Source organism: Bos mutus, chromosome 9 (genome assembly GCF_027580195.1).
Source record: "Bos mutus isolate GX-2022 chromosome 9, NWIPB_WYAK_1.1, whole genome shotgun sequence".
NCBI lineage: Eukaryota > Metazoa > Chordata > Mammalia > Artiodactyla > Bovidae > Bos > Bos mutus.
The window spans coordinates 28,114,071-28,127,659 of record NC_091625.1 but is presented as its reverse complement, the minus strand read 5'-3'; the positions used below and the strand labels follow the sequence as shown (position 1 = coordinate 28,127,659).

The following is a 13,589-nucleotide window of genomic DNA, read 5'->3' as shown; positions in this document are numbered from 1 at the left end:
TGTTATTAGTATTTTTCAATGAGTTGCTAGGTCCTGTGATTTTTAAAAACTTAATTCCTAATAATTTCACACAGAATATTAGTCATGGCCATAAAAAAATATTTAAAGTAAACAATTCACTTCCTTACTGCTGCCTCTCTCTCCCTATCAATTTCACTTGCCTTTACAATACTAGATTACTATCAAAGCTCTTGAGTTGAATTTATGATTCAAAATTCTTCATGTAGAATTTCACCCTGCATGGCATTCTAAGACTTAGGATATGACTCTCTTCTCATTCACCTTCTAATCATCCAGACTTTTCACCCTGGTTTCCTAAGTCCAGTTTTCTAGATTTCCAGAACCATGCTCATGTGTCTACACATCACTGCTGCAGTCTTGGCATCCTCTCTTCCTCTGTGGCCCCTGGAATCTACTTTGGTTCTTGGTCCTCTCCTCACTGTCTCTTCTCAAGTCACTCTCATCCCTGCCTCTGACTAACTCCTGAATATAACTCCCATTTATTAAATCTGAAACAAATAGAAAACATCAACTCAGTTTCTTATTAACAACTCTACCAGGTGGGTGTAATGACCTTTCTTCAATAGATAAAATATTGAAACTCAGAAACATGAAGTAATTTAAGTCACATCCTTAGCAAATGGCAAGAGAGTAAAATTCATATTTTTCTTCTATAAAGTTGGCTTCCACCATGCTTTATAGTCACCTTCCTGTCTCAGATGCTCTTGCATACTCCTAAAATCCCAGCTTAATCCATCATCTCCCTGAAGTTTCAATGATTAGCACAGACTATAGGAATGCCCCCTCTCTCTAAACTCCTAGAGACTCTTCACTAATTTAACTAATTATCTAAGAACCATCTTTCAATAATTCATGTCTATGTCTTTGGTTAGACTCTCTTGGGATGGGAAACATCACTTGTTTCTAAACTTTGTTTCACCAAGCACAGTTCTTAACATATGGCAGTGATATTAGCATAATATATATTGTTAACAAATTGTGAATTGATCATGTTTTATAATAAAATATGTCATTAGTTCTGATTTCTCTTTCCTTTTAGGAAGATGAAAATAAATATAACATAAAAATAGACAAAAATATTTAATGTAAAGTACCTGATGCAAAGAACTGACTTCTTGGAAAAGACACTAATGTTGGGAAAGATTGAAAGCAGGAGAAGGGGATGACAGAGGATGAGATGGTTGGATGGCATCACTGACTCGATGGACATGAGTTTGAGCAAGTCCAGGAGTTGGTGATGGGCAGGGAAGCCTGGCGTGCTGCAGTCCATGGGGTTGTAAAGAGTCGGACACAACTGAGTGACTGACTGACTGACTGAATAATAGGGAATTTATAGTGCATATATTGGAGAAGGCAATGGCAACCCACTCCAGTACTCTTGCCTGGAGAATCCCATGGACGCAGGACCCTGGTAGGGTGCAGTCCGTGGGGTCGCTAAGAGTCGGACATGACTGAGCGACTTCACTTTCACTTTTCATTTTAATGCATTGGAGAAGGAAATGGCAACCCACTCCAGTGTTCTTGCCTGGAGAATCCCATGGACGCAGGAGCCTGGTGGGCTGCCGTCTATGGGGTCGCACAGAGTCAGACATGACTGAAGCGACTTAGCAGTAGCAGCAGCAGTGCATATATTACTTTTTCCATTATATATCAAAAGTAAAATAAGCCATAAAATACAGTGTTGTTTATAGGAATGGGTGACATGATGCAACTTTTAACTGACCAGCAATTTTTCGCTGACACCAGTAAGCGTGCTTACAACAGGAGAGCAATTTTTATACATAGCTTTTCCTTTTTTTAGATATATCTAAAGCTCAATTATAATTTTTGATATTAAGATTCAATGTATCATTTTGTCTTTATCATGTACTTTTTTCACTGTTTAAAATTGCTCATTTTTCATTTATCATCCAGAGAATGCATACTTTCAGATTTTATGCTGTGGCTTAGTCACTCATATAGTCTGTGACCCTATGGACTGTGGCCCACCAGACTCCTCTGTCCATGGGATTTCCCAGGCAAGAATATTGGAGTGGGTTGCCATTTCCCTCTCCAGGGGATCTTCCTGAGGCAAGGATCAAACCGTGTCTCTTGCGTCTCTTGGCAGGTGGATTCTTTACTACTGGTGCCACCTGGGAAGCCCTTCAGATTTTATAAAGTCACTCAAATGATTATGCTCATTCATTAAAAATACAAAAACACTTAAGCAATTCCTTTTGATATGTTGGCAACACTTTTGATACTAAGGAAAATAATTCAGGTTAATATTTAACCTATACATGGAATGGTGAAGCAAGAATTACTTAAATGTATGTTAAAATGTGTAAAAATGTGCTCAAGTATATGCAAATATTTTAAAACCAATTATACAAATTTCTGGACTGGATGAAGCACAAGTTGGAATCAAGACTGCAGGGAGAAATGTCAGTATCCTCAGATATGCAGATGACTACCACCCTTTGGGAGAAAGCGAACAGCCTCTTGATGAAAGTGAAAGAGGGGAGTGAAAAACCTGGCTTAAAACTCAACATTCAAGAAACTAAGATCATGGCATCTGGTCCCATCACTTCATGGCAAATAGATGGGGAAACAGTGGAAACAGTGACAGAGTTTATTTTCTTGGGCTCCAAAATCACTGCAGATGGTGACTGCAGCCATGCAGTTAAAAGATGCATGCTCCTTGGAAGAAAACTATGACCAACCTAGACAGCATATTAAAAAGCAGAGACATTACTTTGCCAACAAAGGTCCATCTAGTCAAAGCTATGGTTTTTCCAGTAGTCATGTATGGAGTCATGTATGTGAGAGTTGGACCAAAAATAAAGCTGAGTGCCAAAGAATTGATGCTTTTGAACTGTGGTGTTGGAGAAGACTCTTGAGAGTCCCTTGGACTGAAAAATCAAACCAGTCAATCCTAAAGGAAATCACTCCCGAATATTCATTGGAAGGACTGATACTGAAACTGAAGCTCCAATACTTTGGCCACCTGATGCGAAGAACTGACTCATTGGAAAAGACCCTGATGTTGGGAAAGATTGACTGCAGGAGGAGAAGGGGACAACAGAGGATGAGATGGTTTGATGCCATCAGCGACTTGATGGACATGAGTTTGAGCAAGCTCCAGGAGTTGGTGATGGGCAGGGAAGCATGAATGGCATGCTGCAATTCATGGGGTCACAAAGAGCTGGACATGACTTAGTGACTGAACTGAACTGAACTGATCTGAATGTCTGCATGTACACTGTATCACTTTCACTCTAAGGAGACATATAGATATAACCTTATTGCATATGTAGATACAGGTGTGTAAATATCTTCATAAACATCTTCATATAGATAGTTTATATCTTTATCTTCATATAGTATATAAAATATTTGGAATGGAGTTAGCCTTAGAAAGATTGTAATTAAAAGAAGTTTTCATCAGGAATTTTAGTGTTTTCTTCCTGTCCTTTATTCTATAATGTTCCTTCTTCTAACTTTTAACACCTGTCTTAAAAATGACAAGCTAATCTCTTGTCTTCTTTTCTCATAAAAATTTTCAGGAAGTCTCTTTTAAAAGTACTCCTATTTTCAAATTAAAGGTCAGTAATACAATGGATTACCTCTCCTAAAATATGTGGATATTCAAATAGTAAGGGAGAAAATGATTGAACTTTTATGTTAAACCATATGAAACTACTGTTTTTTAGGTAAAAGATGTTCAAGTGTAGGCGATTCCATAAGGTTCACCCAATTATAAGATTTAGGCATTTGTCACAATCTGGCTACATCCTCTGAAATTCAGATTGTCCCGTTAGCACTTTGAAAACAGTATTCAGTTGCCCACTAGATAAATAAGGAACAGCATATGTTAACAGGTCCAATACTTGGACAAACAACTAAAATCTGCTACCAGAAAACAGAATCCATATTAATTTTAGCATACATCTGTTTATTACTTATTACAATGAAAATATATGAAATACACAAGTATTTTTCAATGTTTTCAGCCTTGGACAACCTGGTCATAACACCAGCCTTGTTCATGATAAACAGAATATAAATTAAAAGGTAAATCTCGCAAGGTTTCCTTACCTGCTTTGGGCATCTTTTCATCTTTTTTAACTTCAGGTTCTGGGGTAAAACAAACAAATTGGAAAAAAATAAGCATTTTTTAAAAATCAGTACTAAATGGAATAATAGGCAGGCTTTAATAGATTTTTCTCATTTGTTCTCAGTTTCAATTATAGTTTCATACTTTAAACAATATACAATGGAATATGTATTTGAAATAAACTATAAAGTAACTTAAGCAAAAGTACTTTGATTTAAATTTCTATTAAAAACTGAAAAGTTTTAGTATACTAATCAAGAAATTTGGCATTATACTAATCAAGAAATTTGGCATTCTGTCTTCAATAAGAACCATCTATTATGATTCATAAATTCTCTTAGCATTGCAGATAAGAAAATTAGCCAAAACTGCTCAGGAAAAAATATGTTCTAATTTTTCCTAATTTGACCAATTTAAGCAATTTTCTATTTTTGAAAATATACATTGAATTCATGGAGCTCCACCTGGTGGTTAATTTAATCATTTCAAACTGGTATAATTGTTTTTACTAGTATTTGTTATTAATTTTATAAAAATAAAAAAATGGCTTAACTTTGGTATAATAATATAAACACATTAAAATATTGTCCTTTCTTACTGTCCTAGGACAATGGCATTTGTCTATAAACTCTGCATTCTAACTTAATATAAGTATAGGATAAATACATAGTGTTTTGAGTTATCTTCATGACATTATCCCAACCACTGTAATAATTACATATTTTCATATTTCCCAGTCTTTTCCCTTATTTAAACAATTTTGCCTCCGTCTCAGAGTTCTCCTTTGTTGGCATAAATTCTTGTTTGATTAATGGAAGGGTTCTGGTACATTACAATTTTTCCTGCTTTCAAACAGCAGAAAAACTGAGCTCGTGGTTGAGCTATTACTGAGTATAAATTTTGTGTCAGGCATAGTGCTAACTGGCTTTATTTAGGGCTTAGCCTAATAGGGTCTATTTTCTAAAGTTATGATTTTTTAAAACATAAAAGCTCGTTTGCTTAACTGCAGAATTGGCTGTAATAGAGAATTGCATAGCCATTGACACCCTACTTCCTGTAACACTTGAATGCACATCCTGTGAAAAGTGATTATCGGTACTATTGCAGGTCCACACTCCCTGGCACGTATCTCTCTTTTTCAGTTAATACATTCATTAGCTGGGGAAGAAGTGGAGTTGCTCAGTTGTGTGCAACTCTGCAATTCTGTGGACTGTAGCTTACCAGGCTCCACTGTCCATGGAATTTTCCAGGCAAGAATACTGGAGTGGGTTGCCATTTCCTTCTCCAGGGGATCTTCCTGACCCAGGGATCGAACCTGGGTCTCCCACATTGCAGGAAGACGCTTTACCCTCTGAGCTACCAGGGAATCCCATACACTATTTTAATGTTTCCTATGTGCCTTAATGTTATATAAAGTTTTGTTACACATTTTTTTAAATTAAATTTTTGTTTGTTGTCTGTGTACTGTCATTAGATTTTAAGTTTCATAAGGGCAAGAGCTGTGTCTTGTTTATTACTCAAATATCAGTATTTGGTCAAATATCTAACAGGTGGTGTTATGATCAATAAATATTGTTGAATGAATGGCTGAACAAAACAAATTCAGGCAAAGAAATATAGAGCAAAAAAATATATAAAAAGATGAAATGCTCCCTCCTGTGTATCTGTAGTCCTAGAAGAAATTGATTAATCCCATGGTTCTAGAGTTAAAGAAAAATTCAGTGCCCTAGGATGGGGTCCATAGGCATTTTGTTCATCATGTAGAACTGTCTGTTTGAAAGTTTTTCTTCTCACTGTACACTTGTTTTTCTCCCCTGTCAATCACATTGCCACTATAATCTTGAAATGGAACCATTTTAGCCTTGATGCTTGTCAAAAGATCTTCTATAAAAAATAAAAGTTGTGGGGAATATTTTTATCATCTATGTGCACAGTACAATCAGAACCAACTTCTACCTTGTTCATGAAATTTTATAATTTTATAATTATATAAATGTCTTATCATCATGCAACATGTACGGGGCTATGGACCCTCTCATGATGCTGGAACTACTGACTTTCGGTGTTATATAAACACTAACAAGATAAATGCACAACTTAGGAATTCTTGGCAAGTGTGGAAAGAAGGCTCTTGGATATGTAATCTAGCTTTAATAGCAAGCTCATTTATTTAGTTTTGTTACCTTGGGCATAACTTAAAACCTCGTCTCAATTTTGTCATTGCTGAAATGGAGAAAATAATGTGAAACTGATCAGAGAATTAAGAGTAACATACAGAAAAAGCTTACTTATTTTAAAATTATGCTCATGAACTTAAATTGCAGCACCTCCCAAGGTAATTTTCTTTTGTTCTTACACAACTGGGATTTTACCCTTGAATATGCAAAGCAGGAATTGATAGGTGAGTATTTCTAAGGTGAACATCTCTTTTATTAGGCTACTTGGTCACTACAAACTCAGTGTCTCTGTTTTGTAGATGGCATTTTTACTGAAGCTTGTCTTTGAGTCATATATAGATGCCTGTTCTTAGTCATATAAAAATGATAACTAGATATATATGTCTTATACACATAGACATATTTTATGTGTTTATGTTGTTGTTGTTCAGTCACTAAGTTGTGTCCAACTCTGCAAACCCACGGATTGCAGCACACCAGGCTTCCCTATCCCTCACTATCTCCTAGAGTTTGCTCAAACTCATATCCGTTAAGTCAGTGAAGCTATCTAGCCATTTCACCCTCTGCCGCCCTCTTTTCCTTCTGTCTTCAATCTTCCCCAGCGTCAGGGTCTTTTCCAGTGAGTCGGCTCTATGTATACATCTTTCAGTCACTCAGTTGTGTCCAACTGTTTGCGACCACATGGACCGCCAGGCTTCCCTGTCCTTTATCAACTCCCGGAGCTTGCTCAAACTCATGTCCATTGAGTCGGTGATGTCATCCAACCAATTCATCCTCTGTCATCCCCTTCTCCTCCTGCCTTCAATATTTCTCAGCATCAGGGTCTTTTCCAATAAGTTGGCTCTTTGCATCATGTGGCCAAAGTATTGGAACTTCAGCTTCAGCATCAGTCCTTCCAATGAATATTCAGGATTGATTTCCTTTTGGATTGACTGGTTTGATAAAAACAATATATATGTCTATAATAATGTGTGCTCAGTCATGTCTGACTCTTTGCGACCCTATGGACTGAGACCACGAGGCTCTGATCTCAATGGGATTTTCCCAGCAAGAATACTGGAATGGGTTGCCGTTTACTCCTGCACAGAATTGTCCCAACACAGGGATCAAACTCACGTCTACCCGTGTCTCCTGCATTGAAGGCAGATTCTTTACCACTGAGCCATTGGGAAATCCCTATATATGAATATACATTTTTTTTTTTAAGTTTAGTCAAAAGGTTTAATTGAAGTTTCAGGAAACTAAGGGCAGTGAATGATGCTGAAGATTGCAACCTGGAAGTTGGAAAAAGAGAATAGGAACTTTTATTTTCACCCATCTATACTGCTAAAACATTTTTACCATTATTATTATATAAGAAAAATATCTGGTGTCCATAAACATTTTTCACGAGCCCTTCATTTGAGCTTCACACACAAGCTCTGCAGAAACATGGAATCAAACAATCCCCAAGCTGAATGGTTGAAGCAGACAGCCTGCCAATTTGTATGTAGCAGAGTTTTCCAGGCTGTTGATTTCATTTATGAAATGTGAATTGCTGGTGGGCCTGGGGAGGGGAGCTTCATTAATGATTTTTCAATGTCATCAACACTACATTCTCAAGTGAAGCAGGCCAACCAAATTTAAACATGCATATGCTTGAGTTTAAAAAAGGGTAGCAGTGGAAAACAACTTTGTTTAGGAGTCTCTGCTTTGTCTTCACAAATCAAAAAGAAGGTATAAATCCCAAGAATGTGCATTCTTTTTCAAATGTCTCCATTTTAAATACTTTGCAAGTTAGAAGCTGAATGCCACTACTCTTTCTTTTCCCAATCTTTTTTATCATTATCACACAATAAAACAATTTATCATTATCACACTATTATTTACTTCTTCAGCACATAGGAGCTCTATATGTGCAATAAAATATAATAATTCTTGGTTTTGCAACCAATGATGTTTTGTATATTCTACATGGCACTCAGTAAGTGTATTATATACATTATCTAAAATTTATTTAAATAATGTTAAATATTCATAAATATTTATTAGCTCACTAACCACAGTAGAATACAAACTTCCTGAGTCCTGGGATGATTTTCTATTTTATCTTTTATATGATAGTGCCTAGATCAGTGCTTTGCACAGACTAAGGATCAATAAATATTTGCTGTATGAATGAACATACAAACCTAATATAAACCTAATATTACACCGACTTTATAGATAATAATATTGAGGCCTACAGATAATAACATTGAGGCTTAATAATCTATGTATGTACTCCCTAGTAAGTGGAAAAACTGGTCTCTGAATACTGATTTTTTCCAACTCCAAAATGTGAAGCATTTGTAAGCACACTGCTATGGGTTCTTCTGGTGGCTCAGACAGTAAAGAATCTGCCTGCAAGGAAGGATCCCTGGGTCAGGAAGATCTGAAGATGGGAATGGCTTCCAGCATTCTTATCTGGAGAAAACCATGGGCAGAAGAGCATGGTGGGCTACAGTCTACGGGGTCGCAAAGATTTAGACACAACTGAGGGACGAACAAACACACAAGCACCCTTCTATAACTACTGTTGATACAGATAGAATGAATGTTTTTAAATATCTCACACAAAAAGACTACATAGAAAGCCACATACTACATCGTATAGGTACACATTACTAACAGAGTCATTAAGATTGTAATTGGCATGAACAGTAAAGCCATTGAGGTTTCTATTTTTTTCAGCCAGTCATTAAAAAATGAATCATATAAACAATTTCCTAAATTAAGCTGGTTAAACTAGATAAATAGACTGACTATTGATAGAATATTGATAACTGCCTCACTCACTGCCAGAGTAGTAGTTAATATTTAGTGTCAAGGAGAGACTTTACATTTAAAATCAGGTCACCAAATCCATTTGTATGAAATATATAAAGGAGCTTCAGTATTGTTTTCCTTTGTCAATTCTATGTCAGTTTTGGTCTGAGGGAGTCTAGAGAGCCTGCTAGCAAAGGAGGCAGGTCATGCTGCCAGGCATGAGTCCCAAATGTACCTCAGGTGACTGTGTGACCTGGGCAATTCACTCCTAGCGCTTCAATTTTCACATTAATGAAAAAAAGGATTGTTGTGAAAATTAGATTGAACACAACTGTGAAGCACTTAGAACAAAGCCAACAGTGTATGTTAGTCTCTTTACTGATATTTGAAATGATTTTTCTTATATTTTTCCACCATAATGTTAAAGCATATTTAAATATAAATATATTTAAATAAAATAATTAAAGTTATATTAAATGAAGTTACATTCATAAATTTAAATCCATGATTTTTGTATCTTTTGAGTAGTCATTTGCACTTTTCAATGAATATCTGCTACTATTACAATTATACACATATACACATTTACATTTCACTGTGGTCCTCATTGGGCTTCCCTTGTCGTTCAAGTGGTAAAGAATCTGCCTGCAATGCAGGAGCCGCAGGTGACACAGTTTCGATCCCTGGGTCAGGAAGATCTCCTGGAGGAAGAAATGGCGATCCACTCTAGTATTTTTGCCTGGAGAATCCCATGGACAGAGGAGCCTGGCGGGCTTCAGTCCATGGGGTCGCAAAGAGTCGGACACGATTGAGCGACCTAGCATGCATACGCACGTGGTCCTCACTGTATTATTTAACAATCAATGTTTTGTAAAACACACACATACACACTTTCACATTTTCTTTCCTGCATGAGAGATGGAGCACTACTGTCACTCTAACCAGCTTCACTACAAGATTTGGATTTGGAACAAACTTCAGTGAATCCGTGTTTCTTCTTAATTATGTCTTAAGAGAAACTGTTGAAAATAAGAGATGTATTTTAGTAGGTAGCATTTTATTTCATCTGCCGTGGACGCATGATTTTGTAATCCAGGTAAATACAACTGTGAGAAAGACAAGCTCTGATTACCAATCAGTCTGACTGGGATCATCTTTAGTTCACAGACTTTCAAAAACACAAAACTGCCCTGAGTTTGGGTAAAGTCACAGAGAGAACCAACACCTACCAACTTCTACTCCACTTTTCATCTTATCTCTGTCTACGTTTCTTTAATTCAATACTACATGGGCTGTTTAATTTTTTTCCTTTCTCTTATTTAACCACGTTCACATGTTTATGAAACCTCATGCACCTTCTATGTTCCTATTTTTCTTGTTTGAGTTTTTAAATCGGTGTTATCTTTGGTTATAAACTGAGGAATCCTTTCATGCATAATAAAGGGGTAAGGTGATGGTGTTCTCAAGTAATTGCCCAATCTCATCCAAAGCAAGAGATCATTTGTTGCACTGCAGTTGGAGAAAAACCAACCAACCAAACAAAAAAGTCCTTCAGTTTAAAACGTATTTCCCTATTTATTAACCAAATGATCTAATGCAGGCATCAGAAAGACTCTAAATTTTAAATTCCTAACCTTCTGAAATGGGAACAATGATAATTAGCTGATGTCTCTGTGGCTGAAATGAGACTGAATAATTTAACAAATATTTCCTGAGCATTCATGTACGAACATACAACACATAGACATCCACAGATTGGATGAAAACTTTGGTATGCTTCATCTAAGGCACCACTGGAGGCCGCTTCACTTTTACTGTCTTCCAGCTTTCTTTACCAAGTATCCTGAGATCTTGGAGGACAAGGATTGTGTCTTCTTCATTAGTGGAGTCTCATGACTAAGATATCCCCAGAATATTATACTATCACTCAAATGTTGTTATGAAACAAAACAATTTAAGATGTGGTTTAAAAATGCTGAGAAAATAAAATTTATGTTTCATTTTTAGATGTTTTAGACCAAAATATAAAGTAGAATCCTTGTCCCACTAATCAAAAATTTGCATGGGTGGAAAAGACCATTAGAATGGACCCAGCAGACACACAACACTGGGGGAAATTATCTTCAGATAACTATCTGGTAATTTCAGAGCTGCAGTTAGAGTCTCAAGCTACTGGGCACAGCGCTCTTTCCATAACAGGTATGCACACATACACAAACACACCCCCACCACACCCATGGTGTGTATTTCTGTCCGTGTCTGTCTCTCTCTCACCTCTCATTCCCATTGTGTCAACAGGAAAAGAAATTATGCTTTATAAGCTTCTATAGTTACAGTTCTAAAAATAGCTTTAGTTCGCAATACAAACACTTAATGCATGACCCAACGTTTATGCCTAAGTCCTGATTTGGCAACACTTCTTTGGCAAGATTCCCATAGGACTTTGGTGCTCAAAAGTAAGTTTGCTGAGTGGACACTAAAAACACAAAATGAGCCAGAGGGCATTCTCTCTTTGCAGTGCAGAATAAATGCATACATTTTCCCTGCCTCATCCTGTCATCGTTTCATTTTTGTGATCCTTTGTCTTTTGTATATGCTAAATACAATGTACCACGTTGCTGATAGTGTCACTCTGTCTCTATCTAATGTTTTTTGTATGCCTTGCTATGTGCCTCATTATTCTACCTTTCCCTGAAACTTCCCAACATGAAGACTCTGTACTGAAATAAGTAAGAAATAATGTGAGGAGACTGAACATACTGTAGGTCGCACAGATAATAGTCAGTACGAACAAGGTCCTGTGATGTTATCTGAAGATGGCAGGAGAGGTGGTTGGATTTATTGCAGGTAATGAGCCAGGTGACTTTAAACCATTCAAATGGTCCAGAAAATGGTGGAAAAATCACTTGCCAAGGCAAATAAGCAGACATTCTTATTCTTTTTCCCCTTAACAAAAGAGAGTCACTTTTTCTTATTTATATCTCTGAGCACCAGCATGCATTTTCTTTGACTTGAAGTGAGAATAATCAGTTACATTAATAAAAGGTCAAAGGTCATAGGTATGGATCATCCTACATCTGGTTAAATACTTAAAAATAATAGATGACCTGATATGAAAAAAATACATTTAAAGCTTTTTTAAAAAGTGAACAAGAAAAATAAAAATGAATTAATAAATAAAAACTATGATATTTAAAAACTTTTTCCTTCAAGGAGAGAAGCACATTAGGATATTTGCATAAAGTGGCTTGGAGTGACAAGAAACATGAACACACAGAGTGAAAGTGAGTCATTCTTTAGAGGGCTTAAATGGAAAGAATACCAAGGAAGGAGTACTGAAGCTTTACATTTATAACTGTCCATATATTTCACATACATATAGTTGTACATATATTATGTACATTAGTTTTTTGGAGGAAGGAAGTAAAATTCACAGTACTTGGATGCATTAATTTTGGAAAGCCAGTGATTACAGAAAAAATTTTGGCAGTCTCAACTACTTCACTTACCAACACATAACCACTTTCCATTCATTCTATCAACTTGGCAGTTTGGCCTGATGGGCTTAACTGGAAAAGCGTTAGGCTGTTAACTGCTGCTTAGAATAAAAGTGCTATTGTTTTTGGTACTATTCTTATCTTCAGGAAAGGAACTGTAAATCACTTTTGTTCACATGTTTGGCAGAATTCAGCATGAAGCCTTCTGGTCCTGGACTTCTCTTCATTAGCAGGCTTATGATTATGTTCTCATTGTTATTATTCTGTACAAATTTTTTATTTCTTCATGATTCAGTCTTGGCCATTGCATGCGTCTAGATATTTACTCATATCTTCTAGGCTATCCAAGTTGTTGGCATAGAAACATTCACAGTAGTGTTTTATGATCCTCTTTTTAATTTTTTGTAGCAAGAGTTATAACATCTCTTTTACTCTGATTTCATTTTACTTGGATCTTCACTTTTTTTTTTTTTTAATCTAGCCAAAGGTTTGTCATTTTTATTGATCTTTTCAAAAGACAACTCTTGGTTTTGTTGATCTTTCTACTCTCTATTTTGTTTAAGTCTGGTCTAATCTTTTTTATTTCCTTCCTTCTGCTAACTTTGGGCTTAGTTTGTTCTTTTTTACTCTAATACCTTGAAGTATGCAGTTAGGTTGTTTATTTGAAATCTTTCTATTTTTTAATGTACTTATTGCTATGAACTTCTCTCTTAGAACTGCTTTTGATGCATTCTGTTAAGTTTTGGTATGTTGAGTTTTCTTTTTCATTTTTCCGAAGACATTTTCTAATCTCCCTTTTAATTACTTCTTTGATCTACTGGATATTTAAGAATATGTTGTTTAATTTCTATGTATCTGTGAATTTTAATATTTAAGTGTGCATGATATTATCATTACGTTTCATGCTTTTTGATTGGACATTAAATGAAGGCTTTTAATAATCCCTTCCAGGCTACAGTCCATGGGTCTTAAAGAGTCAGACACGACTGAGTAACTAACACATTCACACTT

At 36.0% G+C, this 13,589-nt stretch overlaps 1 protein-coding gene across 50 annotated transcripts in view; it reads right to left on the bottom strand.

The window, feature by feature from the left end:
* TRDN (triadin) overlaps positions 1-13,589 on the bottom strand; it is a 415,022-nt gene that overhangs the window by 65,390 nt on the left and 336,043 nt on the right. For all 50 annotated transcript variants that reach the window (XM_070376309.1, XM_070376300.1, XM_070376303.1 and 47 more), the window contains one exon: positions 4,099-4,137. In XM_070376309.1, coding sequence (XP_070232410.1) covers positions 4,099-4,137 — 39 coding nt within the window. The remainder of the gene's footprint in view (positions 1-4,098; positions 4,138-13,589) is intronic.